The sequence below is a fragment of the Molothrus aeneus genome, unplaced genomic scaffold, assembly GCF_037042795.1.
Source record: "Molothrus aeneus isolate 106 unplaced genomic scaffold, BPBGC_Maene_1.0 scaffold_30, whole genome shotgun sequence".
Lineage (NCBI taxonomy): Eukaryota > Metazoa > Chordata > Aves > Passeriformes > Icteridae > Molothrus > Molothrus aeneus.
Window position 1 is genome coordinate 1,632,303 of NW_027098964.1, and position 23,640 is coordinate 1,655,942.

General features: G+C 54.3%; 3 protein-coding genes and 1 long non-coding RNA gene across 6 annotated transcripts; 2 read left to right on the forward strand and 2 right to left on the reverse strand.

Moving 5' to 3' along the window:
* Positions 1 to 1,956: 1,956 nt before the first annotated feature.
* On the forward strand, positions 1,957 to 9,010 carry ZNF692 (zinc finger protein 692). The gene is made up of 12 exons (XM_066570655.1): positions 1,957 to 2,073; positions 2,659 to 2,843; positions 2,927 to 2,958; positions 3,347 to 3,709; positions 4,019 to 4,067; positions 4,161 to 4,313; positions 4,608 to 4,736; positions 7,072 to 7,125; positions 7,357 to 7,435; positions 7,519 to 7,633; positions 7,924 to 8,023; positions 8,471 to 9,010. Exons 1-12 carry the CDS (start codon positions 2,050 to 2,052, stop codon positions 8,820 to 8,822), a joined length of 1,635 nt encoding a protein of 544 aa, XP_066426752.1. The 5' UTR covers positions 1,957 to 2,049; the 3' UTR covers positions 8,823 to 9,010.
* On the forward strand, positions 6,365 to 6,904 carry LOC136570282 (uncharacterized). The gene is made up of 2 exons (XR_010785523.1): positions 6,365 to 6,588; positions 6,752 to 6,904. It is a non-coding gene; the product is annotated as an uncharacterized lncRNA (long non-coding RNA).
* A 593-nt stretch (positions 9,011 to 9,603) lies between the features above and the next one.
* Positions 9,604 to 16,724, reverse strand: LOC136570186 (E3 ubiquitin-protein ligase TRIM7-like). The gene is made up of 7 exons (XM_066570669.1): positions 16,165 to 16,724; positions 14,032 to 14,118; positions 13,365 to 13,592; positions 12,895 to 12,917; positions 12,666 to 12,781; positions 12,365 to 12,397; positions 9,604 to 11,564 (listed from the first exon to the last, which is right to left on the reverse strand). Exons 1-7 carry the CDS (start codon positions 16,678 to 16,680, stop codon positions 11,038 to 11,040), a joined length of 1,530 nt encoding a protein of 509 aa, XP_066426766.1. The 5' UTR covers positions 16,681 to 16,724; the 3' UTR covers positions 9,604 to 11,037.
* Positions 16,725 to 19,267: 2,543 nt separating this feature from the next.
* On the reverse strand, positions 19,268 to 21,871 carry LOC136570185 (zinc finger protein CKR1-like). 3 transcript variants are annotated; one of them, XM_066570667.1, is made up of 3 exons: positions 21,734 to 21,871; positions 21,185 to 21,320; positions 19,268 to 20,702 (listed from the first exon to the last, which is right to left on the reverse strand). In XM_066570667.1, exons 2-3 carry the CDS (start codon positions 21,270 to 21,272, stop codon positions 19,402 to 19,404), a joined length of 1,389 nt encoding a protein of 462 aa, XP_066426764.1. In that variant the 5' UTR covers positions 21,273 to 21,320; positions 21,734 to 21,871; the 3' UTR covers positions 19,268 to 19,401. The 3 variants fall into 3 exon arrangements, with proteins under 3 accessions (XP_066426764.1, XP_066426765.1, XP_066426763.1); XM_066570668.1 differs by having other exon boundaries at positions 21,730 to 21,871; XM_066570666.1 differs by lacking the exon at positions 21,734 to 21,871 and adding an exon at positions 21,409 to 21,576 and having other exon boundaries at positions 19,268 to 20,699.
* Between the last annotated feature and the right edge of the window lie 1,769 nt (positions 21,872 to 23,640).

Consider the following 23,640-nt stretch of genomic DNA (forward strand, 5'->3'; position numbering starts at 1 on the left):
GAGAACAAAGGAAGTTCGAGGATTCTGTGGGAAAAAGAGAATCTGGGTTACGACCGAGTGCACGGCCTCGTCCCTGTGTGAGTAAAAGTCTGAGGTTTTGCTGGCAGTGTCACCGAGTGCTGAGGGGTCCCCTGGTCGATAGGGCAACTCGGGAGGGTTTGCTTCAGGCTTTGCTTGTGAAAGGTGTGAGAAAAGCAAGCAGCTCTGAAGCAGATGAGCCCCCTCTTGCCTGTTGAAGTGTTGCATAAATCAAAGATAAACCTCAAGGTCCCTTCCCACCCAAACCATTCCGTGATTCTTTGCCCTGGAGGCAAGGGTGCACCTGTCACCGCATTTCTCTTCAGAGAAAAGCAAGGCACAATTCTCCCCAAGAATATTTCTGGGATTCACATTCTCTGAACCTCAGAGGAAGGAAAAACAATTCTTATCTCATTTGCTGTGCCTGTGTTTGTGCCGAAGTAGAATGCAGCGTGGAGATTGTTTACCCAAAGTGATGGTGTTTTGTTTCCTTGGCCTGTCGGGGCCAAGTGTGTGTGCGTGTCGGGACTGTTGGGTGACAGTCATGAGTTGTATGTGGGGTTGAGTACTTGGCAGATAGGGTTTAGATGTAATGTAATATAGTATAATAAAGTAATTAATTAGCCTTCTGATAAGGCAGAATGCAGATTGGAAATATTTGCACATATGATATTAAAGGACACACGAACCATCTTTCTGTGAGGCGCGGAAGGATATATGCAAGGCGCTGCAGTTTTCGCCTGCTGTGGTGCCGTGTACAGATGCAGTGGCGGCAGAAGTGGCGTGACAGGGCACAGGAATGCTGCCTGTGGCTGGACAGCGGCACGCAGCGGCTCGGAACCGGGACCGGGCTGTACCAAAGCTGCGGGGCAAACGCAGCGGGGGTTGGCGGCGGGCGGTGGAGATAGAACTGCGCATGCGTGCGGCTGATCCCGGAAGCAGCGCTGTGGTTCCATGAGTCGGCGCGGAGTGATATCGCTGGTGCTGGGTTGTAGCAACTGCGCATGCGTGGGTTCCGTCACTAGGGCGGCGTGGGCAGTCATCATGGCAGACGGGGGGGCCGGGGGGTGCGGGAGGTGGCAGAGCTGCGGGAACGGGGCCGCGGTTGCGGCCGTGGAAGGGAACGCCGGGACGTCCGTGGTTGCAGGAGGCGGCGGGGCCACGCTATCCAGCCCACCATTAGGGTTGCACCTGTATCCTAACCCTACCTGATACCCTGTGTCCTTTGCACCCCTAACCCTCAGTGTCAGCTCTCCACCTGTCAAGCCCCCCCCCATCTTTACCCCTCAGCCTGCAATGTCTGTGTGTCTCCCAAAGATCCTGTTTGGGCTCCCACGTGCTGCTGCAGGGAGTAGCCGGTGGGCAGTGGGGAAAGTTTGGGATGGAGCAGACCCGGGATGGGGAGGGGTGAAGGGAGGAGTGAGTTTTTTATTATCATTCTATTCCTTTCCTTGCTAGCCTTCTGATGAAATCCTTTCTGCTATTCTTTTAGTATAGTTTTAATACGTAATTTTCTTTTAATCGTAGTATACATTTATATACATTATATTAATATATAATACATAATTTTTATATATATGATTAAATATATATTATATATATTTACTATATATTATATAATATAGTATATAAATATATAATATATATTTAGTATATATTTTATGCTTATATATATTATAGATATATAAGTATATATATAAGTACATATAATTAAATATATTTCTATATATTTAGTATATCATTTGTTTATAATATAGTAAATCAGCCTTCTGAAACGTGGAGTCAAGATTCTCATCTCTTCCCTCGTCCTGGGACGCCACACCCCTGTAACCCCCCATGTCCATCCCCATCCGCATGCGGGAGTTTCCCACCATGCCCAGCGGCCGGACTACATCTCCCAGCGGCTTCCGCGGCTCCCGCGCACGCACGGCGGGGCGGGGCCTCCGCCATCTTCTCTGCGGTCCGTGAGCGGGGCGGGCCCGGCGGCTCTTAAAGGGGGCACGGCCTGGGGTGGGGCCCTCTCGGCGCGAGATGGAGCCCGGAGCGGCGCAAGAGGTTCGCGGATGGCAGGGAGGGGGCGGAGAGGGCGCCGGGAGTGCGATGGAGCCGCGGGCATTCCGTGTTCCGCCCGTCTCCGTTCTCCTGTGGCCCCTTCCGCCTTAAGGCCCGGCGGCGGGAACGGGCGGGGGGGACGGGGAGGGGGGGGGAGGACCGAGGGAAACGGCGGGAGTGGGCGGGTCTTAAAGGGGGATGGTTTGAATTGGGCGTGACTAATAGGGATGTGGGCGAGGCCCTAACGGGCGCTGCGTGGGCGGGGCCTCGGGAGGTGGGGCTTGGGGGAAGTGCCCGGCCCCCCTTCTTGTAAACTCCTCCCCCTCCCATGTCCCCAGGCCACCTCCTGTGTCCCCCCATAATCCCCCTATGGGGCCAGGGGACCCCAATTCCTTACCCAATCCCCCCCTATGATGCCACGCTACCCCTTTGTCTGTCCCCACCGTGTCCCCTGTCACCCCCCCAGCACATCCCCGTGTCCCCTTCCCAGGCGTCACCCCCAGACTCCCCTATGGAGCCACCCCAAACTCCCCACCCGACCCCTCGAGGCTCCGTGTCCCCCCCCCTGACGCCCCCGTGTGCCCACAGCCCGGGGGTCGCGGGGGTCGCCCCCCGGCCCCGGAGTCCGTGCGGCGGCAGAAGCGCCGGGAGCTGGACGCGCGGCGCTCAAAGTGCCGCATCCGCATCGGGGGGCACCTGGAGCGCTGGTGTCGCCTCAAGGAGCAGCTCGGCTTCGCCCTGCACTCACAGCTGGCCCAGTTCCTCCTCGACAGGTCAGCAGCGGGGGCAAAAAACCCACCTCTGATGGGAAAAAAATCTGGGTTTTTTGCCTGCTCATCTCTGTCTTCCCGTGCAGGTACAGCTCGTACGGCTGCACCTGGAGCACAGGTGAGCTTCCCTTCCCTGTTCTGTGTTGGCATCCAGTGGTTTGGATCCAGATGGAGGATTTCTCTTGGGTTGGGTGCTGGAGGAGCACCTGGAGCTGCTCTTGGGTTTGCTCACCCCGCCAAGCACCAGGCAAATCCTCCGTGTTCCCTATTTTTGGCATCCCCAGTTTTTGGACATCCCCAGTTTTTGGCATCCGCTGCTTTTGGCATCCCCAGTTTTTGGCCTTCCCAGTTTTTCCGATCCCCAGCTCTTTGTTGGGAAGCTGTTTCACAATTCCCCTTAACAAGGACAACCCCGAGAGCCTGAGGACAGGGCCTTGCAGGTGTCCCACCTGCCCCACAAAACCCCATTTTGGGGCTGTTTTTCACAGATTTCTTTGTTTTCCCAGGAGAGCCGGAGCGGCTCCAGCCAGCCGCCCTGCAGCGCCTGGTCGCACTGTCCCACGGCCACGGCCAGGAGTGCGGCTTTGTGCCCGACATCCAGCTGCCAGCAGCTGGCAGCACGGCAGCTCCGCTGGTCTGGGAGTGTGTGGCCGGCCACCGCTTCTCCTGGGGTGGCTCTGGGGTCCCCAAGAGCCCCTCCTGTCACCCGGCCCAGGGGTGCGCCCCCTCCCCGGGCGCTGAGCGCCGGCGTTCGCTCCGCAGGGCCACACTGGGCTCCAAGGAGGCTGGAGAGGAGGGAACGGCCAAGTCACCCCATGGTGATGGGGATCGGGGCCAGGAGATGGGAGATGGTGACGGTGGTGGCACAGGTGAGCTCCTCCAGGTCACCTTTCTGCCCTCAGCTACCCTTGATTGCCCCCACCTTCAGCCCTGCTCCCAGTTCTAGTTCCAGTTCCACCCTAGGTTCTCCCTAGGGTGGTTCTAGTTCCAGTTCCACCCTAGGTTCTCCCTAGGGTGGTTCTAGTTCCAGTTCCACCCTAGGTTCTCCCTAGGGTAGTTCCAGTTCCACCACCATCCCAGCAGGAACTGCCCCAACCCCAGGCCTCTCCAACACCCCCATCCTTCCCAACTCTCCACCTCTCCCAGCCCTTCCTCACCACCCTCCTGTCCCCTTCCAGCCCCTCAGGTGTCACTGGAACCGGGGTCTGTGGCAGCAGCTGGTGAGAGGTGAGTGGTGGCACCCACAATCATCCATCCCCTGGTGATTTGTCCCTGTCTGACCCATCCCTGTGTCCCCAATCTTGGTCTGTGCTTGTCCAGGTCATTGTCCAGTAGCTCCATCCCGGGGGATGATGCAGAGCCGGGAGCTGAGCCCCGAGAGGAAGAGGAGGAGGATGAGGACTTTGCCAAGGGTGATGACCTGGCCTACACGGATGACCTGCGTGATGAGAACTATCACCCATCCCTGGACAGGTGGGATTAGCCAGGAGGAGCTGGGAATCGTGTCCGTGTGGGGTTAAAATCAGGGATTTCTGGGGTCAAAGGGCACAGAATTTTGGAGAGGCATCTTCATCCACCCCTGGGGGAGGGTCTTTGCCATGTCCAGCCGTGTCCAACCCTTGTCCTGCCATGTCTAACCAAGTCATGTCCATGACTAACCCATGTCTAACCATGTCCAACCAACTCATTCCCTACCACATCCAACCCATCTCTTGCCCCCTCAAGCCCCCAAACGCCCTCACCCACCCTTCTGTTTGCCCCTGACAGCGATTCAGAGCCACAGCGACGCCAGGGCCAGCCCAAGGCTCGCAGGAAGCCCATCAAGGAGGAGCAGCCCCTGCTGGAGCAGCCCCTGCCCAGCCCTGGACCCTTGGAGGAGAAAAGTGGACAGGTCAGGTGAGTCACGGCAGCCACCGAGGTGAAGGGATGAGGGGAGGGGGTCAGAGGCATCATCTTGTGTGGTTGTTTTATTATTTTATGATACATATGATATTAAAAGAAAATGATATGTTGAAACTATAATAAAAGAATAGAAACGTGGAGAATCTTGACTCCATGTTTCAGAAGGCTGATCTATTATTTTATTATATATATTATATTAAAACTACATGTTAAAACTATACTAAAAGAATAGAAACATGGAGAATCTTGGCTCCATGTTTCAGAAGGATGATTTATTATTTTATGATATATATGATATTAAAAGAAAATTATATGTTAAAACTATACTAAAAGAATAGAAAGGAAGGATTTTATTAGAAGGTTAGCAAGGAATAGAATGGAGTGATAATAAAATCTTGTGGCTGACCAGAGAGTCTGAGACAGCTGGACTGTGATTGGCCATTAATTAAAAACAGCTACATGAAACTAATCAAAGATGCACTTGTTGCATTCCACAGCAGCAGTTTATTGTTTACATTTCCTTTCTGAGGCTTTTCAGCTTCTCAGGAGAAAAGTTCTTAGCAAAAATATTTTTCATAAAATATTTCCATGACAATCTTGGGAGTGTCCAGTGCTGTTGGCCACGGGACAAGAGCTCTGTGTCCCCAAGGGGGGGTTCCAACCCTCCCCGTGACTCTGCTGACAGCAGGGCAGAGATGTTTCTTGGTTTTTTTGGGTGCAAATAGGGGTTTGGCTCACAAACATCACTGCAGGGGCTTCGTGAACCTGCACCCTGTCCCTTGTGGGTGCTCAGGGAACAAGGAGAGGCAGTCAAAGCTGCCATGGAGGGGGATGAAGACCCCCTGAACCAGACCCGTGGTGGGCACTGAAGCCTCCAAAAGACTGGAGATTTTTTGGAACACCCTAAAATCCATCAATCCCACCACAACCTCCTCCACTGATGGATCCAAGGTTTCTCCAGCAGCTCTGCAGCCCAGTGTTGCCAGCTCTCCTTTCCAGACACACAAAATTCAATGTTTTGTGCTAAAAAAAAGCTTAAATCAGCCCTCAGGGCTTCACTGGGGCTTTGCACAAGGGAGGTTTGGTTGGGGCTTGGTCTGTGCACGGCCTCAGATCCAACACACCGCAGCTGGATGGATTTTCTCACACTTTTGACACAAAAAGGGGGTAAAATCCCCCCATTTTTTCCTGGAATCAGCCACAACTCCTCCGTCTGCCCCATCCCAAGCGTTTCCCCAGGTGAGTGTTGTCCCTCACAGCTTTGATTGATTCCTTTGGATCTTGCTTTTTTTGGGGACACTGAATGCCCTCCCCTCTCCCAGCAGCTCCAGAACTACCCCAGATGTGGCTGGAAGAGGGACCACCCTTCCTGGAGACCCGATCCAGTGAAGGTAACGCTGGAATTTGCTCTCCCCCTCTCCCTGGCATTGCAGATCCCAGGCTCCCAAATCCCCTGAGAGGGTAGAAAAGTCTGTGTTCCATCTGGGCCATTCTTTTTGGGGCCAAAAGTGAATTAAATGTGAAATTTTTCCTGGTGTTCTTTGGGTTCTGCCTGATTTCCATCCCAAATCCCATGGTCTCCAAATGTGTCCAAAGTTTTAGCTGCAGGCTGGTGGCTTTTCTGAGGGGCTTGCAGCTCTCTGCCCTCTCCCAAAGCCAAGCCTAAGCTTTAGGTCAAGCCCTTTTTGGGCTGAGCTTGGTGACACACATCAGATTTTTAATATTTGGTTCATTTTCCCCCCATCTTTTGTCACAGCAAGTTGAAAATGGGAGATAAAATCCTGGTTTATGAGCAAAGCTGGACCTCACAGATGTCAAGGGGGTTCTCCTCTTCTCCCTTACCCAGGTAAAGTCAACCCGAGCTGATAAAAAACCTGTTTTCAACAGATTTGGGACAAATCCCCAGGTTGAACCCATGCTTGAGCACTGGCATCTCTCACCATCTCATTATTTCCCCTCCCCAAACCCCACTTTAATCCACTTTTTAATGGATCTTTCCTTAATTCCAGGGTGACAGCCAGGAATAGCTGCTGTTTCCAGGGATCTATGGATGAATTATAGATCCAGCCAGGCTGGGAGCCAATTTCAGTGTCCTGGGACGCGTCCAAACCATGTGAAAAGGGTTTTGTAACAAGCAATAAAAAATTTATTCTTATTTTAAACGCCTGAAATGTGTTTGTTCCAGCGTGTCCTGCTGGTCCACGGGGTGGAAAGGGGAGAAATGCTGGTCCTGAGGATGATTTAATGTAGGATTTCCTGGGGAATCTTGGCTCTGGGGACAGTGAGGGGACACCAGGGCCTGGCTGAAAACGGCTTTTTCCTCTTGCAGGCAGCCACGGGCGAGTGACAAGGACGTGGCTCAGATCGGCCCCAAGAGGATCAGGTACCTGAGGAAGAGGAGGGAAGGGGCCAGGGAAGCTCCCAGGAAGAGCAGGACGGGCAGGAGAAATCTCTGGAAGGGTTTTTTTGCTTCATTTTAAATGATTTCACGGGTGGGGAAAAGGGAAGGTGGGTGAGGAGGAGGAGGGAGCTGGGGGCAGATCCACATTCCAAAGCTTTTCCACACCTCCTCCTCCTTCCTGATAAGGATTTTTTCCTGTGTTTTCCCTGTCAGGAAGGCAGCAAAGCATGAGATCCTCCTGTGTGACTTCGAAGGCTGTGGCAAAATCTTCTCCAACCGCCAGTACCTGAATGTGAGCAGCACCTGGGGAGCCTGGGTGGGGTCTCCTGGAGCTAGAATTGGGAGCTGGAATTGGTTTTTTTTTCCCCCTGGCAGCACCACCAGAAGTACCAGCACATGCACCAGAAAACCTTCACCTGCTCTGAGCCCACCTGTGGGAAATCCTTCAACTTCAAGAAACACCTGAAGGAACACGAGAAGCTGCACAGTGGTGAGAGGGGCATTTCCAGGGGGAAATTGCACCTCCCTGGTGTAATCCAGGTGTAATCCAGAATTTTGTCTGGATTCCACCTGCTCCCATCGGATTCCCACCTCCTGTACCCCCTTCCCCACCCATTCTCAAACTCCCACCCCTGGGAGCTTTCACTGCTGCCCTTTGCTCCCAGAATCTCTCCCTTATCCTCTCCATTCCCATGCTGGGAATTCTCCCAGCTCCCAAAGCACATCCTGATGATTTTTCCAGGCTGGATCAGCCCCCGATCCCTTTTCTTTTCCTCCCAGACAAGCGGGATTACATCTGCGAGTTCTGCGCACGCTCCTTCCGCACCAGCAGCAATTTGATCATCCACCGACGGATCCACACCGGGGAGAAGCCCCTCCAGTAAGTCCCAGTCCCATTTCCAACTTCCCAGTAAGTTGTAGTCCCAGTTCCATCCCCCCAGTAAATCCCAGTCCCATTTCCAATTTCCCAGTAAGTCCCAGTCCCATCCCACCCCTCCAGTAAATCCCAGTCCCATACCTGCAGCTCTGCTCAGCCTCAGAGTCTCTTGCCACCCTTTTCAACCCAAAATCAGCTCCTCCAGCCAAAAGCCAGGCTGAGATTCCTCCCGAGCTTTCTGCCCTTGGAGCTGGCTGTGTCCAGACCCAGCAGCTCCAGGGTGGTGTTTAATTAGGCACAGCTTAATGAGCTGAAACAGAACCCATGTCCAAGCCATTCATGCCAGGAGGGCACTGGAGCTTCAATCCTGGCACATTCCAGCCCCAAGCATGGCGGGGCCAGTTCTCCCTGGGGTTTTTAATTCCTTCCAAAATCTAAAATCTCCCCCAGGTGTGAGATCTGCGGCTTCACCTGCCGCCAGAAAGCCTCCCTGAACTGGCACATGAGGAAACACGACGCCGACTCCTTCTACCAATTCCCCTGTGACATTTGTGGCAAGAGGTTTGAGAAACGGGACAACGTCACCGCCCACAAGAGCAAGAGCCACCCCGGGGGGCTGCGCCAGCCCGAGGGGCCCCAGCAGCAGCCCCCGGAGCCCCCCGGGCCCATGGAGGCCCTGGAGCTGCTGGGGGCTGTGCTGGGGCCTGGGGGGGACACAGGGAGGGCCCCCCTGGAGTTTGGGGTGGGGGATGTTGGGGGGGATCCACCCCAAGGGCAGGGGAGAGGTGAGGAGGGGTCCTAGAGGGCTCATCCCCTGCCCCAGTTTGGGGGCTGGAGCAAAATTTGGGATGATGCTGGACCCTCCAGGTGCCAAAAATACATGGGACAGGCAAAATCCCAGTTTTTCAGCCAAATCCTAGATGAAATCCCAAGTTTTCAGCCAAATCCTAGATGAAATCCCAGTTTTTCAGCCAAATCCCTTTTTTTTTTTTTTTTTTTTTGCCAAATCCCAGCTTCCCTCAAGCCCAGCATTATTGCCGTAAGTCGATCCTCAATAAAGACTTATTTTGGGCAAAAGTGTCAGATTTTTATGGAAAAAAAGGATAGAAAAGTGATATTTGGGTGGTTTGGACATAGGTAAATGGGTTGGAGAGGGGGTGGAGACACCAAAAACCCAGGAATTGGGTACCCAAACTGGGATGAGAGGGAGATCCCAGTGAGTCTGTGCCCCCAGACTGGGATGGGTGGGAGCACACATTTGAGCTGTGCCCCCAAACTGGGATGAAAGGCAATGCCCAGTGGGGTGTGCCCCAAAACTGGGAGCTCCCAGTGCTTCAAACTTCTCCGTTAAACTTTCATTTAAAAACTCTGATTTAAACATGTAAAAACTCTGATTTAAACCAGAATTTGGACTTAGAGATACTTGGAAGCTCCAAGTTGGGACCATTTAGTGAATTGCAAGTGCCCCCAAAACCCCTCAGTGCTCCACCCCAGCAGGCTGGGGACCAGGACATCTCTGTCTCCATCCCCTCCCAAGCAGGAGCAGCTTTTCCTCCTCTCTCCCAGCACCAAAAACCCCCAAATTATCGTGTTTTAGGGTTGGTTTTTTTTTGCACAGCAACTTTTATTTCCCCACTAACAGTGACAGGGCAAAGGACACGAACAGCAGCAGGGGGAAGGGCACAAGGGGAGCGGGCAAGATCACACCTGGAACACAGAACCCCCTCCCCAAGCCCCCCCAAAACCCCCCCAGCCCAGCTTTGGGGTGACCCCAAACATCCCAATCCCCTTGCTGGGATCCTGGCACTCCAGGGGCTCAGAATTCAGGGGGAGAGAAGGGGAGATGGAATGAGGGGGGGACAGTGCCGGAGATGAGGAGGCAAAAAGGGACATGGGGGGCAATGGGGGGGCTAGGAGGGAAATGGGGGGCAATGGGGAGATAGGGACACAAGGAGGGGGGACAATAGAGCCCAGAATTTAGGGGGAGATGAGAAAGGGAATGAGGGGGGACAGTGGGGGAGATGGGGAGGCAAAAAGGGACATGGGGGGCAGTGGAGAGATGGGGACACGAGAAGGGGGGACAATAGAGGAGAGAGAGGGTCACTCAGCGACAGCAGGACGGGCTCGGCCCCTTCCCCAGGGAGGATGGGATGAGTCAGGATGGGATGGGTGAAAATGACCTGCAAAGCAACGGTGCCCAAACTGGGGGGGACACGAGACCCCTCATCTCCACACGGCATTTTAGGGGCGAGGGGGGGACACAAAGCTTTGGCTACTATTCGAAGCAGGATGGGATCAGCCTCTCCCTGTTCCACGGGGCTCCAACTCCAAAGAAAAAAACCACAAAATGAACTCTACAGGGGTGTTTAACCAGCAACAAAACACAAAATGAACTCTACAGGGGTGTTTAACTAGCAACAAAACACAAAATGAACTCTACAGGGGGTGTTTAACCAGCAACGGAGAGGGGGTGCTCAAGTAGCCCACCCCCTCACCAACCAACACCCCTGAGGAAGATTTTTGAGGGTAAAAAGACTCAAAAACTTTGAACTGCAACAGGAAAAAAAAAAATCCCCCCTGAACAGCCAAGGGTGGGATTTGGGAAGCAAAGGAAAACCTAAGGATGGCAAGGGAGGGAGAGAGACGGGGGGACACCACCAGCGAGCGGGGCGGGGGCTCAGTTGCAGGGGGACAGCGAGGAGCCCACATAGAAGAGCCAGAAGAATGGGAAGATCCTCTCGGAGAAGGCTCCAACTCCAAAGAAAGAACACAAAATGAACTCTACAGGGGGTGTTTAACCAGCAACGGAGAGGGGGTGCTCAAGTAGCCCCCTCACCAACCAACACCCCCGAGGAAGATTTCTGGGGGTAAAAAGACTCAAAAACTTTGAACTGCAACAGGAAAAAAAAAATCCAGGGGTGGGATTTGGGGTGTTTTGCTCAGAAGCAAAGGAAAACCTAAGGATGGCAAGGGGGGGAGAGAGAGGGGGGGACACCACCAGCGAGCGGGGCAGGGGCTCAGTTGCAGAGGGACAGCGAGGAGCCCACGTAGAAGAGCCAGAAGAACGGGAAGATCCTCTCGGAGAAGGCGGCGGTGAAGGTGAAGATGGGAGCCATGTTGTCGGCGTTGTAGAACGCCACCCACCCTCCCTCGTAGTCCAGGTACACCCCGATCTTGCGCGGCCGCTCGCACAGCGACAGCGGCGTCTCGGGAGAGGTGAACGCCTGGTACTGATCCCAATTCTTGCCCTTCCAGTTGAGCCCCACCGCCCAGATGCCCTCCTCGGGCGCGAAGTCGACCTTCTCCTTGCGGCGCACGGACTCGCGGGCGGCGCCCAGCACCCAGCTCTCCCCGTCGCCCACCTCCACCTCCCAGTAGTGGCGGCCGGCAGAGAAGCCCTCGGAGGCCAGGACGCAGAAGGCGTAGTCGAAGCGCTTGGGGTGCGCCGGCAGCTCCTGGGGGGCCCCGCGCAGGCGCACGCTGCGCTTGTCCTCCGACAGCACCAGGTAGGGGTTGGCCGTGTCGGGGTCCAGGGAGAGCTCGCCTGCAGGGGAATGGGACGGGGGTGGTGATGTGATTAATACAGTACTATTAATCGTATTAATGCTATTAATAGCTGTTGTGGTGTTGGCAGGGGTCTGGGGGTGAGGGTTAGGGAGGAAGGGACAAGAATGTTGGCTCTGTGTTTGAGGGGGATTGATTTATTGTTTTCTGATACTATTGTATTAAATAATTGTATTAAATAATACTATTGTAATAAATAATGATTTATTCTTTCATTATACTATTGTGTTAAATAATAATGAAATAATAATGAAATTATAAATAGATTATAATTAAATTATTAAATTATAATTAAATCATAAATTTTAATTAAATTCTAAATAAATTATAAATAATTTTTATATTTAATATATATAATATAATATATATTTATATTTATATATAGATATAAATTAATTATACATTATTATATAATTATATAAATCATATATTTAATTATATATTTAAATTATAATACATTGTATTAAAACTATAGTAAAAGAATAAAAGAAATTACTTTGTCAGAAGGCTAGCTAAGAATAGAATTTTCTGTGCCCCAAACCAGAGGGGAAGGACCCAGGTGAAGCCACCTGGGGCATCCTGAAGAGCCCACACAGAAGCCAAGCCCAGCAATTCCAACCTCAACCCTTGGAAAAGGCAGGTTAGACTCCCCCATAAGCCCCAATCCCAGTAAATTCCCACATTATCTCTTGGAAAAGGGAAGTCCCAGCCCCAAATCCCAGCCAATTCCATGCAAACCCCTGGACAAGAGAGCTGTTATCCCAGTCTCCATGGCCTCACCTGTGTCGTTCTCCAGCTCAAAGCGCAGATTTTCTGTGGGAAGAGAAGGAAGGAGTTGAATCCCCAGAACTGCTCAAGCCATGGGAATGATCCCAACCCCACACTCCCACACTCAAATCCCAGGGAAATCCCTTTTCCACCTCTTCCCTAGGATGAAGGAACAACCCAGAGCTCTCCCAGCCAGCCCAGGGGGGGAATTAGAGCCCGGCTCCATCCCAGCCCCGATTTTGGTGGATTTCCACGTGGGATCCTGGCTGGGAAAGCACTTTTTTTTTTCCAGGAAGGATCTCATCAGGCTCACCCTTGAATTCCAGCAGCACTTCCTTGAGCACCGCGCTCTTCTGGGAAAAACTCTTCAGCTTCTTCTCCAGCTCAGAAAAGCCGGGCTCAGGCTTGAGGAACATCCAGCTCTCCAGGCTGAGGAGACACGGGAGTCAGGGACCCAAAAAATCAAGGAATCCCCCTGGGAAGGGTGGAAATGCCAGCTCCAGCTCCAGCTGAGAGCCTCCAGGTTCACCCAGCTCACTCACCTGCTGCCAGCTGGGACGACGCCCTGGAAGGGGAAGAAAACCCAAGGAATTTGTTAGGATCAGCATCTCTCCTATTTCAAGATATCTCAAAATCCTCCCCAGAAACTGGGAGGATCCCATGAAGGGACTTTTGTCCCCGTAAAGGTATTTTTGTATCTACAAGTGGAATTTCCCACCCCATTAATAGAATTTTTTACCCAATAAATTTATTTCTCCAATAAATAAAAATTTTGACCCATAAATGGAAATTCTTGCCTACATAAATGGAACCTTTTTCCACCCCATAAAAAGGACTTTTTTCTTCCCATAAATGGAATTCTCACCCCCATAAACAGCACCTTTTCCTTTTTTTCACCCCTTTTTTGTCCCCTTAAACAGAATTTTCATCCCCATAAATAGGCATTTTTGCCCACTACACCGGATTTCTGTCCATGAGCGGGAATTTTTGGAGACACACGACAGAGTCCCACCTCGCCAGGTGTGCTCCCCATGCCACTGTCCCCGCCCTGCTCTGCAAGGAGCTTGTCCAGCTGTGCAATGTCCTCGGCCAGCCGCGCCACGCTCTCGTCCCTGCGGCGCCCGATGTCCCTCTCCAGCTCCTCCAGCCTGGAGAGCAGCAGCTGCTCCTTCTCCTCCAGGAACGCCCGCAGCTCCTTGCACTCGGCCACGATCTTCTGCCTCTCCACCTCCGTCTGTTTCTGCAATTCCAGGGCGAACATCCCTGTGAGGGCAGGTCCCCGCAGCCACGGAGCTTGGGGGAGAGAATCTCCAGGGCAAGGGGAACCCAAATTTCCACAGGCAGGAAATGCCCCAGGTGAGACCGAACCCACCTGGATGGGGCTCCCAGCAACTCCTCACTGGGACTCCCATGGGCAAGGGGAACCCAAATTTCCAGAACCAGAGAATTCCCCAGTGAAACTAAACCCTCATTCCCATGGGGATGAGGAACCCCCCAGGTGGGACCAAATTTATCTCCAGAGCCAGGAAATGCCCTGAACCCTCCTGGATGGGGGTCCCAGCAGCTCCTCACTGGGATTCACATGGGGAACAGGAACCCAAATTTATTTTCACAGCCAGGAAATGCCCAGGTGAGACTGAACCCTCCTGGTGGGGGGCTCTGGAACCCCCAGCACTCACCAGCAGCTCCTCACTCTGCCTCTCCCGCTCAGCCTTGGCCTCCTCACGCCCTTTCCTCAGGGAGCTCAGGTGCTCCTGGGGCACCTCCTGAAAGCACAACAGATCCCTTGGGAATTGTTCCCCCGTGGGCCATCAGGATGGAAACGCTGCTGCTGTTAAAATGGTCAAATTCACCCAATCTGGGGCTTTTTTTTGGAGATGGAACCAGCAGCTACCCTGACCTAACAAAACCACCAAACTTCACCCCAACCAGCCCAAAAACTGAAAAAAAAAAGTCAATTGATTTTATCTGTCTGTGAGGAAACAAATGCCCTGGTCCCACCCCCATCCTCCTCCCAGATTCTCCCTCCTCAAGGTGCCCCAAAATTGGGTTGGACTCCTCCCCAAGAGGAGGAACTACTGCCTTTAATGAACTGCTCACTAAATTATTAATTATTAATTAATTAAGCTCATCCTTATTTAAGTAATTTGACCTCCACGGAGGGCAGAGAAGCCCCTGCAAACAGCAGCTGGCCCTGGGGGCAAATGAATCTACTTATTTTATAACTAAAACCCTAAATACAAGGATTTTGACTGTTAAGAGCCAGAAGTTGCTGGGTTTGGAATTTATCCATGAGATTAAAGCAAGTATCAGGGCAAAAAAGGAGAAGGGAGGACCTCAGCAACAACCAATTATCAAACACTCATAAAAGTAGGGTAACGAGGGGGAAAAAAATCCCAAGGGAGCAACAACCTGGATCTACACAAGGACGTTTGTGTCCTAAAAAAAAAAAAGGACAAAACCCCAGATTTAGGGCGGGGGGACAGCCCCAGCGTCCCCGGAAGAGGAACCACGGCAGTTCCGGGACGAAACCCCCTCTAAAAGGATTTAATCAGCACAAATAATTAATATGCGGTGGTTAATGATGCCACAATCCCCTCCCCTGCTCCCTCCTCCTCCTCCTCCTGCTGCCGCTGCGCAGCGACATCGGCTCCGTCCGGCATCTTGGATCCCTCTGGTTCCTGGAATTCCGAGGCCTGCCCACCCACACCGAGCCCTTGGGGTTTCACAATTCCAAATTAACCCCCGCTGCGATCACGACACGCCCCACATCGCGACATAGCGGAGCCCCAGCGCTGCCGGGGGGGCGCCGTTTTCGCTCTGCGTCATTCCAAAGGGATGGGGGGGGGGGACGGACGGACAAGCGGCTCCTGGGGGGCCCAGCGCCACTTCCAGCCTGATCCTGGATGGGGATCAGGGATTAAATAACGCCCCGCTCCTCCTCCCCGTTCCCAGCTCGGTCCTGGGTTTCGGGGGGCTGGCGAGATTTTGCACTGAGGTGGGCACACCCCCTTTTCCCAGTACTGTCCCAGTTCATCCCAGATGGATCTCGCACCCCCCATCCCGGGGGTGTCTCTGTTTTGGGGCGATTCGGGTCCTTCTGCATCCCCCAAATTCTGAAAGCAGCGCCCAGCTGGGCAGGGGATCCCCCGCGGGATCCACACAGCCTGGAGGAGCCTTTAATGCACCCCAAAAATGGGGGGGATTAGGGGCTCATTTCTGTGCTCCCATTGGAACTGAGGGGTCCCAAAGGAGGAGGAGGAGGGAGTCCCTGATGGGGAGCAGTCCCTGGGGCACCCCAACTCCGTGAGATCTCCTTGCGGTGCTCCCCATCTCCTCTCTGCCCTGTCCGTGTTTTGGAGTGATTCGGGTCCTTCTGCGCCCCCAAATTCTGGAAGCAGCGCCTAACTAGGGAGGCGAATCCTCCGTTGGATCCACACATTTGGGGGTCCCCACACAGCATGGGGGACTGGGAGCTCATTTCTCTATTCCCCGTGGAACTGGGGAGGTCCCAAAGAGAAGGAGGGAGTTCCTGGGGCACTCAAACTCCGCGAGATGTCCTTGGGGTGTTTACTGCATCCCCCATTTCTCAGGGGTGTCCAGCACCCCAAAAAAGACCCGGGAGGGGTCTCGGCTGGACCTCTCTGCTCCCCAACATCCCAAAAAAGACCCGGGAGGGGGTCTCACTGCCCCCCAACACCCCGAGGGGGCTCGCAGTGCTTTTCCCCTCCGGGGAAAGGGTCCCGAAGCCCCGCAGCCCCTCCAGCATGGGACTCCTCCCCCCGTTGTGAGGTGGGGATCCCGGCACTGACCTCCGCGGCGTGGGCCGCCTCCTCGGCGGGCAGCACCGTGTGGGCTCGGTGCTCTCGGGACAGGTGACACACCACACACACGGCCCGCCGGTCCTGCACGCAGTACAGCCGCAGCGGCTCCCCGTGCCGCGGGCAGCGCGGCGGGCCCGGCGGCCCGGCCGGAGCGGCGGCGGCGGGCAGCGGCGGCGCGGGCGCAGGCGGCCCCGGCGGCGGCTCGGCGGGGCCCGGTGGCAGCCCCAGCTGGCGGACGATGTGCACGATGTTGCCGAGGGAGCGGTTGGGGCGGAAGAGGCGCTGCGGCACCGGCTCGCGGCACTGCGGGCAGCACAGGCGTCGCGCCGAGTCCTCCCAGCACTGGGTCACGCAGGCGCGGCAGAAGTTGTGCCCGCACTCGGCCACCAGCACCGGGTCGTTGAAGTACTCCAGGCACACCGGGCACGTCAGTTCGTCCTGCAGGCTCCGCGCGGCGCTGCAGGGCGCGGGCGGCGCGGACGGGGGCGCGGGAGGCGCCTCCATGGCGGCCGCGGGGCCGGTGGCGGCCGCGGGGCCGGCGGCGGTGCCGGTCGTGGCGCTGGTGCCCACAGAGAGTCCCCAAACGCGGAGCACCCGCTCCGCACGGCTCCGCCGCCCCGACTGACGGCCGAGGGGCGGTGCCGGGCCTGCGCCGGGGAAGGGGCGGGGCTGCGCCTGCGCGGGAGGGTAAAACGGGCGTGGTTTGCGCTGTCCGTAATGAGGTGGGCGTGGTCAGACTCTCCTGGTATATAATGAGCGCGGGCAGGGGGCGTGGTGTTGTCTGGAGGTGTGGCTGCGTTTGCGCAGTAGGAGAGGGCGGGTTAATGGCCGTGAGGGCCCGCAGGAGTGGCCTGAGGGCGGCTGAAGGGTCTGGGGGTCGCTGGGGGGGCTATTTGACAAGTGTTGGAAATTCGCTCCAGGAAGCTGAATTCAGGGAAAAATTATTCAAAACCTCCAGACGTACAAAAACGACCCCAAAAGCCCTTTCCTAGGGGATGGGATTTAGGGATTTTTACATCCCTACTGGGAGCAATCCGTCCTCCATGCGACAGATGCAGAGAACAACAGCACCATTTTCCTGCTTTTCTCTACATTTCCTCACTGTCCGTGGTGAGATTGGCTTCGGGGAGGAAACACTTTGTCCCTGTACGGTGGGGCACGGGAATAAATTGGGGTTAAAAATTTAATTCGGGGTCAGAGCGGAACTGCCCTCTTCCGAAATGGCGGCCTCGGCTTCAGGCAGGGCGCGAGGGAAAATGGCGGCGGCCTCGCGCTCCCCATTGCCGCCCGCGCGGCCCGGCTCAAGATGGCGCCCGCGGCCTGAGGGCCCGGCCGCCATCTTGGGTGAGGGCAGCCAGGTCTTCAGGGCCCAGTCGGGGGGCAAAGCCTGCGGAGCGGGGCGAGGAGAAAACGACGTTTTGGCCCAGATTTGCTGTAAAATCTTGGATTGCTCCCTTCAAACATTTGATTGCATAATTTCTGTCTCCAAAATGAATTTTTTTGGGTTTAGGATGGAGAACATGATAATAACTCAGTCAAACAATTCTCTTCTATGAGCTGTTCTGAGGATGCAAAATGAGGGAATAACACCAAATTCCCCAAAATGTTGCTGTGATATTTCTCAGGAGTTGCTTTTATTGTGTACCCAGGCCCTCAGAAAGGGTTTCCAAGGTGTTATTAGAGAAAAAAAATATTTATGACCATGTCTTCTATTCATCGTTCAGGGTTCACCTGCCCCCTCTGGAGACTTGTCCTGGCTGGGGCAATCTCCAGCTTTATTATTTTATTTTATTTTATTTTATTTTATTTTATTTTATTTTATTTTATTTTATTTTATTTCCAATATTAACCTCCTCGTTCTCTTGCCACAGCTTGATTTGATTGCCCTGCACTGCATAGTGGTGCTTGTGGCTACATAATAATAATAATAATAATAATAATAATAATAATAATAATAATAATAATAATAATAATAATAATAATAATAATTTTTTTTTCCCCCCGAGCAAAGTGGTTTTGTTTTTTTTAATTTCTGCCCTGACTTGCAGCTCTTGCCGCCAGAGGGCCTCGGCCACTGTGCGCAGCCCTTTTCTGCCTTTTCCCACAGCTCCTTCCTCTTTTTCCTTTTCTTTTTTTTTTTTTTATTCTTTCTTTCCTTCCTTTTGTTTTTACCTTAACAAAGAGACACAGGTGTCCATGAGGTGTGGGGTTCCCAGTTTATTCCTGCCCTGTGCCACCACCTCCTGCTCACCCTGAGCATCTTCATCCCCTCCATCCCCTTCTCCCACCTGCTGGCAGCACAACACCCCTGGATTTTCGTACCAGAACCAGCCCTGATTCCCCCATCCTTCCCCGATGGAGCCAAGTGCTGTTTCCTTTGGGAACCGGCTCCTTCTCCCCCAGGTTGTCCCTTTTTTGAGGTCTCAACTGTAGCAGTGCAAATATTCACCTATCGCTGTGGGGAGACACCAGGGCAGATAAATCCCACCCTGTGCCATGACAGAGCAGTGTCACCCACCCCAGAGCCCTTCAAGTGTCACTTGGTGTCCAAGACAAGTTTTCCCTCAGTTGTTGTCGGAACTCAATACATCCCTCTGGGTGTCCAGAGCAGCCAGGACCCCTGCCAGGGGGCTCAGAGACCCTGGCACATAGCCCAGAACACCTGTGGGTTTGATTATGACCCATGGAGCAAATTACCAGCTTTGCATGAAGGCCTGAAAACCACAGAAGTTTAAGTAATGTAATAATAAAATTATCACTAGGTGAAAAAGTAGATTTTGGGGCTTTTAGAATAGGGGTTTTGGGGACAAGATGGAGGGACTTGGGTGTGTCCAGCCTTTCTTCTTCTTCTCTACCTCCATCTTCTGCTGTGATGTTGGCACTTACAGATGGGTTTAGAGTAGAAACTCACTGTCTAACATAGGAGATAAGTATTGGAAAGTAATTGTAAACATGTTATGCGTAGTTTGTGGTATAAAGAGATAACACCGCCCCGAGGGCAGTCAGAGTGCCTCTGACTATCCTGCTGAGCGGACCTCAGCTGGGCAGGAGAAAAATTTTATAGATAAGATACAATAAACAACTCTGAGACTGAGAAGTGAAGAACTCCGATTCATTCTTTGAACGTGTGGGCCGAAACAGAGACTTTTCATGTGTCTCGGAGCTGCAATAAACTGCAACCTCCCGAGAAATTGTCTCTCCACATCCATCACACCGAGGAGCCTCTTAGTCCTTAGGGCTCCTCGCTGCTGCGAGCTCCATGCGTGTCCCCAGTGAGCCGTGTCCTGGCGAGGGCCCCGCAGCCTTGGGGAGGTGGCTGCGGCGGTGCTTGCTGAGATGTGACCCCTGGCTGAACGCCTCGCCACACTCGGGACACTTGAACGGCTTCTCCCCGGTGTGCACGCGGCGGTGCCGCTCCAGGTGCGACGCCCAGGCAAATCCCTTCCCGCAATCATCACAGGTGTAGCTCTTGTGCTCAGCGTGGCCGCGCTGGTGCACCAGGAACAGCGGCGCTTCCCCGAAGCGCTTCCCGCAGTCGCCACACTTGTAGGGCCGCTCCGGCGAGTGCGTCTTGCGGTGCTGCAGCAGATGCGCCTTCTGCGTGAAGCGCTCGCCGCAGCTGGCGCAGGGGAAGGGCCGCTCGCCCGTGTGCACGCGCCGGTGCCGCTCCAGGTGCGACGCCCACACGAAGCCCTTCCCGCAGTCGCCGCAGCGGTGCGAGTGCTCCCGGCCGTGGCACCGCTGGTGCCGCGCCAGCGCCGGCCCCGCCCGGAACAGCTTCCCGCAGTCGCCGCAGCGCAGCGGCCTCCTGCCCAGGTGCGTGCGGCGGTGCCGCGCCAGGTCCGAGCTCTGGCTGAAGGTCTTCCCGCAGGCCGGGCAGCGGTGTGGCCGCTCGCCGGCGTGGCTGCGGCGGTGCTTGGCCAGGTGCGAGCCCTGGCTGAACGCCTCGCCGCACTCGGCACACCCAAAAGGCTTCTCACCGGTGTGCACGCGGCGGTGCCGCTCCAGGTGTGAGGCCCACACGAAGCCCTTCCCGCAGTCGCCGCACTTGTGGGGTTTGTCGGCGGCGTGGCCGCGGCCGTGGGCCGCCAGCTCGGCGGCGGCAGCGAAGCGCTTCCCACAGTCGCCGCACTTGTGCGGGCGGTCGCCGGCGGCGTGGGTGCGGCGGTGCTGCCGCAGGTGCGAGCTCTGGCTGTAGGTCTCGCCGCACTCGGGGCAGCTGAAGGGCCGCTCACCTGTGTGCACCCGCTGGTGCCGCTCCAGGTGCGAGGCCCACGGGAAGCTCTTCCCGCAGTCGGCGCAGCTGAACGGCCGTTCCCGGGCCGGTCCTTGTCCGCGTGGGGGTTTGGCACAGCCGAGTTTGGGGAGCGTGGCGGGTTTGGGGGGCACGGCTTTGTCTGGGCGCTTCGCTTTGCGCCGGTGGGAGCCCAGGGGCTTCTCCCGCTCCAGGCTGAGGGATGAGTGCCCAGCACTGCTCTCCAGTGCTCCTTTCTCCACTGCTTTTTCACTCACCAGCCCCTGAGCTGCTGGGAAAAGGGAGAAACAGGATTTAAAATAAAGGAAATACAACAGGATTGTCCTTAAAAATTTCGCTTTTTCACTCATCAGCCCCTGAGCTGCTGGGAAAAGGGAGAAGAAAACGGGGAGGGCGTGGCCCTGATTGAGCAGGGGTAGGATTAAAAACAATAGAGCAACAACAAGATTCCCCCTAAAAATCTTGTTCTCCCAAGGAGGAGGAAGAGAGATCCAACACAGAGCTGATCCCAGTTTGAACTGGAAATGTGGAGATGCCAAGGGGCACTCCAGTCCCAGAATTTTCAATTTAAATTAGGAGAGATCAATAACGTTTTCCTGAAGAAAAATAATTAAGGAAAGAGCTGGGGCTTGGGGAAATCCCCCTGGAAACTTGCCCAGATCCTTCAGCCCCTCTTCCCAAACTGCTTTGCTTGAAGCAAAGGAAGGACAAGGGGATGTACAACAAGGAAAGAGACTTTTGGGGCGTCCTTACCCAGGGACATGAGGGTCTCGTAGCTCTCGTGCATCACGTCGAGGTACAGAGACTTCTGCCGCGGATCCAGCAGCACCCACGGCTCCATGGCAGAGGGAACAACGCACGTTCCTCCCTCGGGGCTCCCCAAAATCCCCTGTAGGGAGGAGAAACCCCTTGAAATCGAGGAATTCCCACACACACAGTGCTTCCCGCTCGAGATTTCACCCTTTTCCTGCGGTCACCTCGGGGAATGCCGGGTTTTCACAGCCCCTCCATCCAGGACTAATCCCGAGCAGGAGAGTCCCTGCTTCGCCCCCGCCGTTCTGGCAGATCCCATCCAGCAGCATCCTCCTCTTCCTCCCGGTTCTCCGTTCCCCGGGAATCAGCGGCGGGGCGCCGGGGGCTGCATCCGGGAGCATCCCCATCCCTGCGGAGCCCAGAGCTCCCTCTCCATCCTGCCTGTCCCTTGTCCCCTCCCCAGAGGAACCGGGAACAGCCCCCGCTGCCGTCTCCATCCCCGCTGGGAGCCGACCCGCATCCCCGCCCCTCCTTCTCCCCGCTACCTGCCTTCGTCCCCGGCTTCCGCGGGGCTTTTCCTCGTGAAAAGCGTCCTCCGTTCCCAGGGAGGGAGGGGGCGATGCCCAGAGCCCCCCGTGCACCCCAGAAGCCTCCCCCAGCAGGACACAATGGAGGCGATGCCGAGCGCGGCTCCGGAAGCCCGAGCGGGTATCCGGGAGGGAGAGACGAGAGGCTGAGCCGCAGCTCCGTTTAGCCAGAGCCCTCTAGAGGTAACGCGATCCCAAACCCATCCCCAAACCTCTACGAGCCCTTTGGAACCGCGGGAACGGGCGGGAGCGGTGCCCCCTGCCCCTCCTGCTCCTGCCCTTTCACCCGCGTTAGTGCCCAGAGAGTTTGGGGAAGATCCGCCGGGAAAACTGGGATGGCAGAAGCAGGGATGGATCGTTCGTTGTTGGGAAGCGTTTTGCTGGGATCCCCCCCCTGCCCAGATGAGAGAGGGGACACTGCTGGTTCCCCTCTCTCAGCAGGCAGGAAGAAATTCGTGTTTTCCACACGGAAAAATAGCCCTGATGGTGTTTTCCTGGTAAAAATAAGTGGTTTTTCTCCCCTCAAAACTCCAGGTGAGCTGGTTATCACAACCCCACGAATAAAAACTCCTCCCTGGGAGGAGGAGTTCATTTCTTGCATTCATTTCTTGCATTATGCCCCCAATCCCAAAAGTGTTGCGTGCAACAGGTGTATCCAGGGAATCCTCTGGCCAAGCAGGAAATGATGGACAAGAAAATGCTTTGAAAGCACATCTTTCCTCACCAGGACCTGCCCAGGGCTCTCCAACCTGTGCCTGCCGGCCCGGAGACTCATTAGGGCTAATTACCTCATTAATAAATCCACACGGGGTTTCCCCTCCTGGTGCTTTACATAATCTCAGTCCCTTTTCATCTCCACAGGGAAATGCTCCCAGGTGAGCGCACTCTACCATTCCAGGCGCCTTCCAACACGCTCATGATGCCCCACACAACGTGTGGAATGAAACCTCACTCTTTTTTTTTTTCTTTTTTTTTTTTTTTTATAACCTTAAAACCAGAAAAGAGCAACGTGGAAAGAAATCTCCATCCCTTCTCCCACCCTCTGATTCCCTGCCTCGTGATGCAACCAGTGCCAGGCTGAAACTCACCTTCCCGTAACCTTCAGGGAATCAGCAGATGCCAGCAGGAAGATGGGAGGGACAACTTTTGCAACTGGTGGATTGTTGATGCCCAGAAAATGACGATGTCCCCATCGCTGAGGTTGATCCCAAAGCAGCTTGCTGGGGCACGCATTAATCCAGGTTTTATCAGGGCAATCTGAAATCAGCTGCCTTCAATCCAAACTCTCTGATCTTCCTGGAAATCTGGGCCAGTTTCGCCATGTAATTCCCAAATCTCTCAGGATTTGTTTTTTCAGATGTGGTTTTGGAAGTTCGATGTTGGCACCACACAGGGGAACAACCAGCAAATCAGAAATCATAAAACATAAAGCCAGACCCAAACCAAGAGGGTTTTTCCCCCCAAAAATGATACTTTTACTTTTTTCCAATCCAGCTGGTGGATTTTCTTAAATGGTGACGTGCTCCAAGACAAAAAAAAATTCAAGAAATTAAAGAAAAACCTTCAGTCCTTCAGTTTTTCTAGAAGCAAACTTTCCAAAGGTTTTTGTCACCCAATTTTAACCAAGACAGCTCAGGAAGGAGTCAAGAAACCATCAATGACCCCAAAAACATCCTGTGACTCACAGGACTGCATCGTTCCATGGTGAACCTCCCCACCCTGGGGGATGTACCACCTGAATCTGAGCACACATAATCTCGAACACATATAATCTCGTAATATAATGACTTGGGACACCAAGTAAAAATTAAAATAAATTAATAAAACTGCAAACATCACTTCAACAGCCCTGAAACTACTGCTTAACCA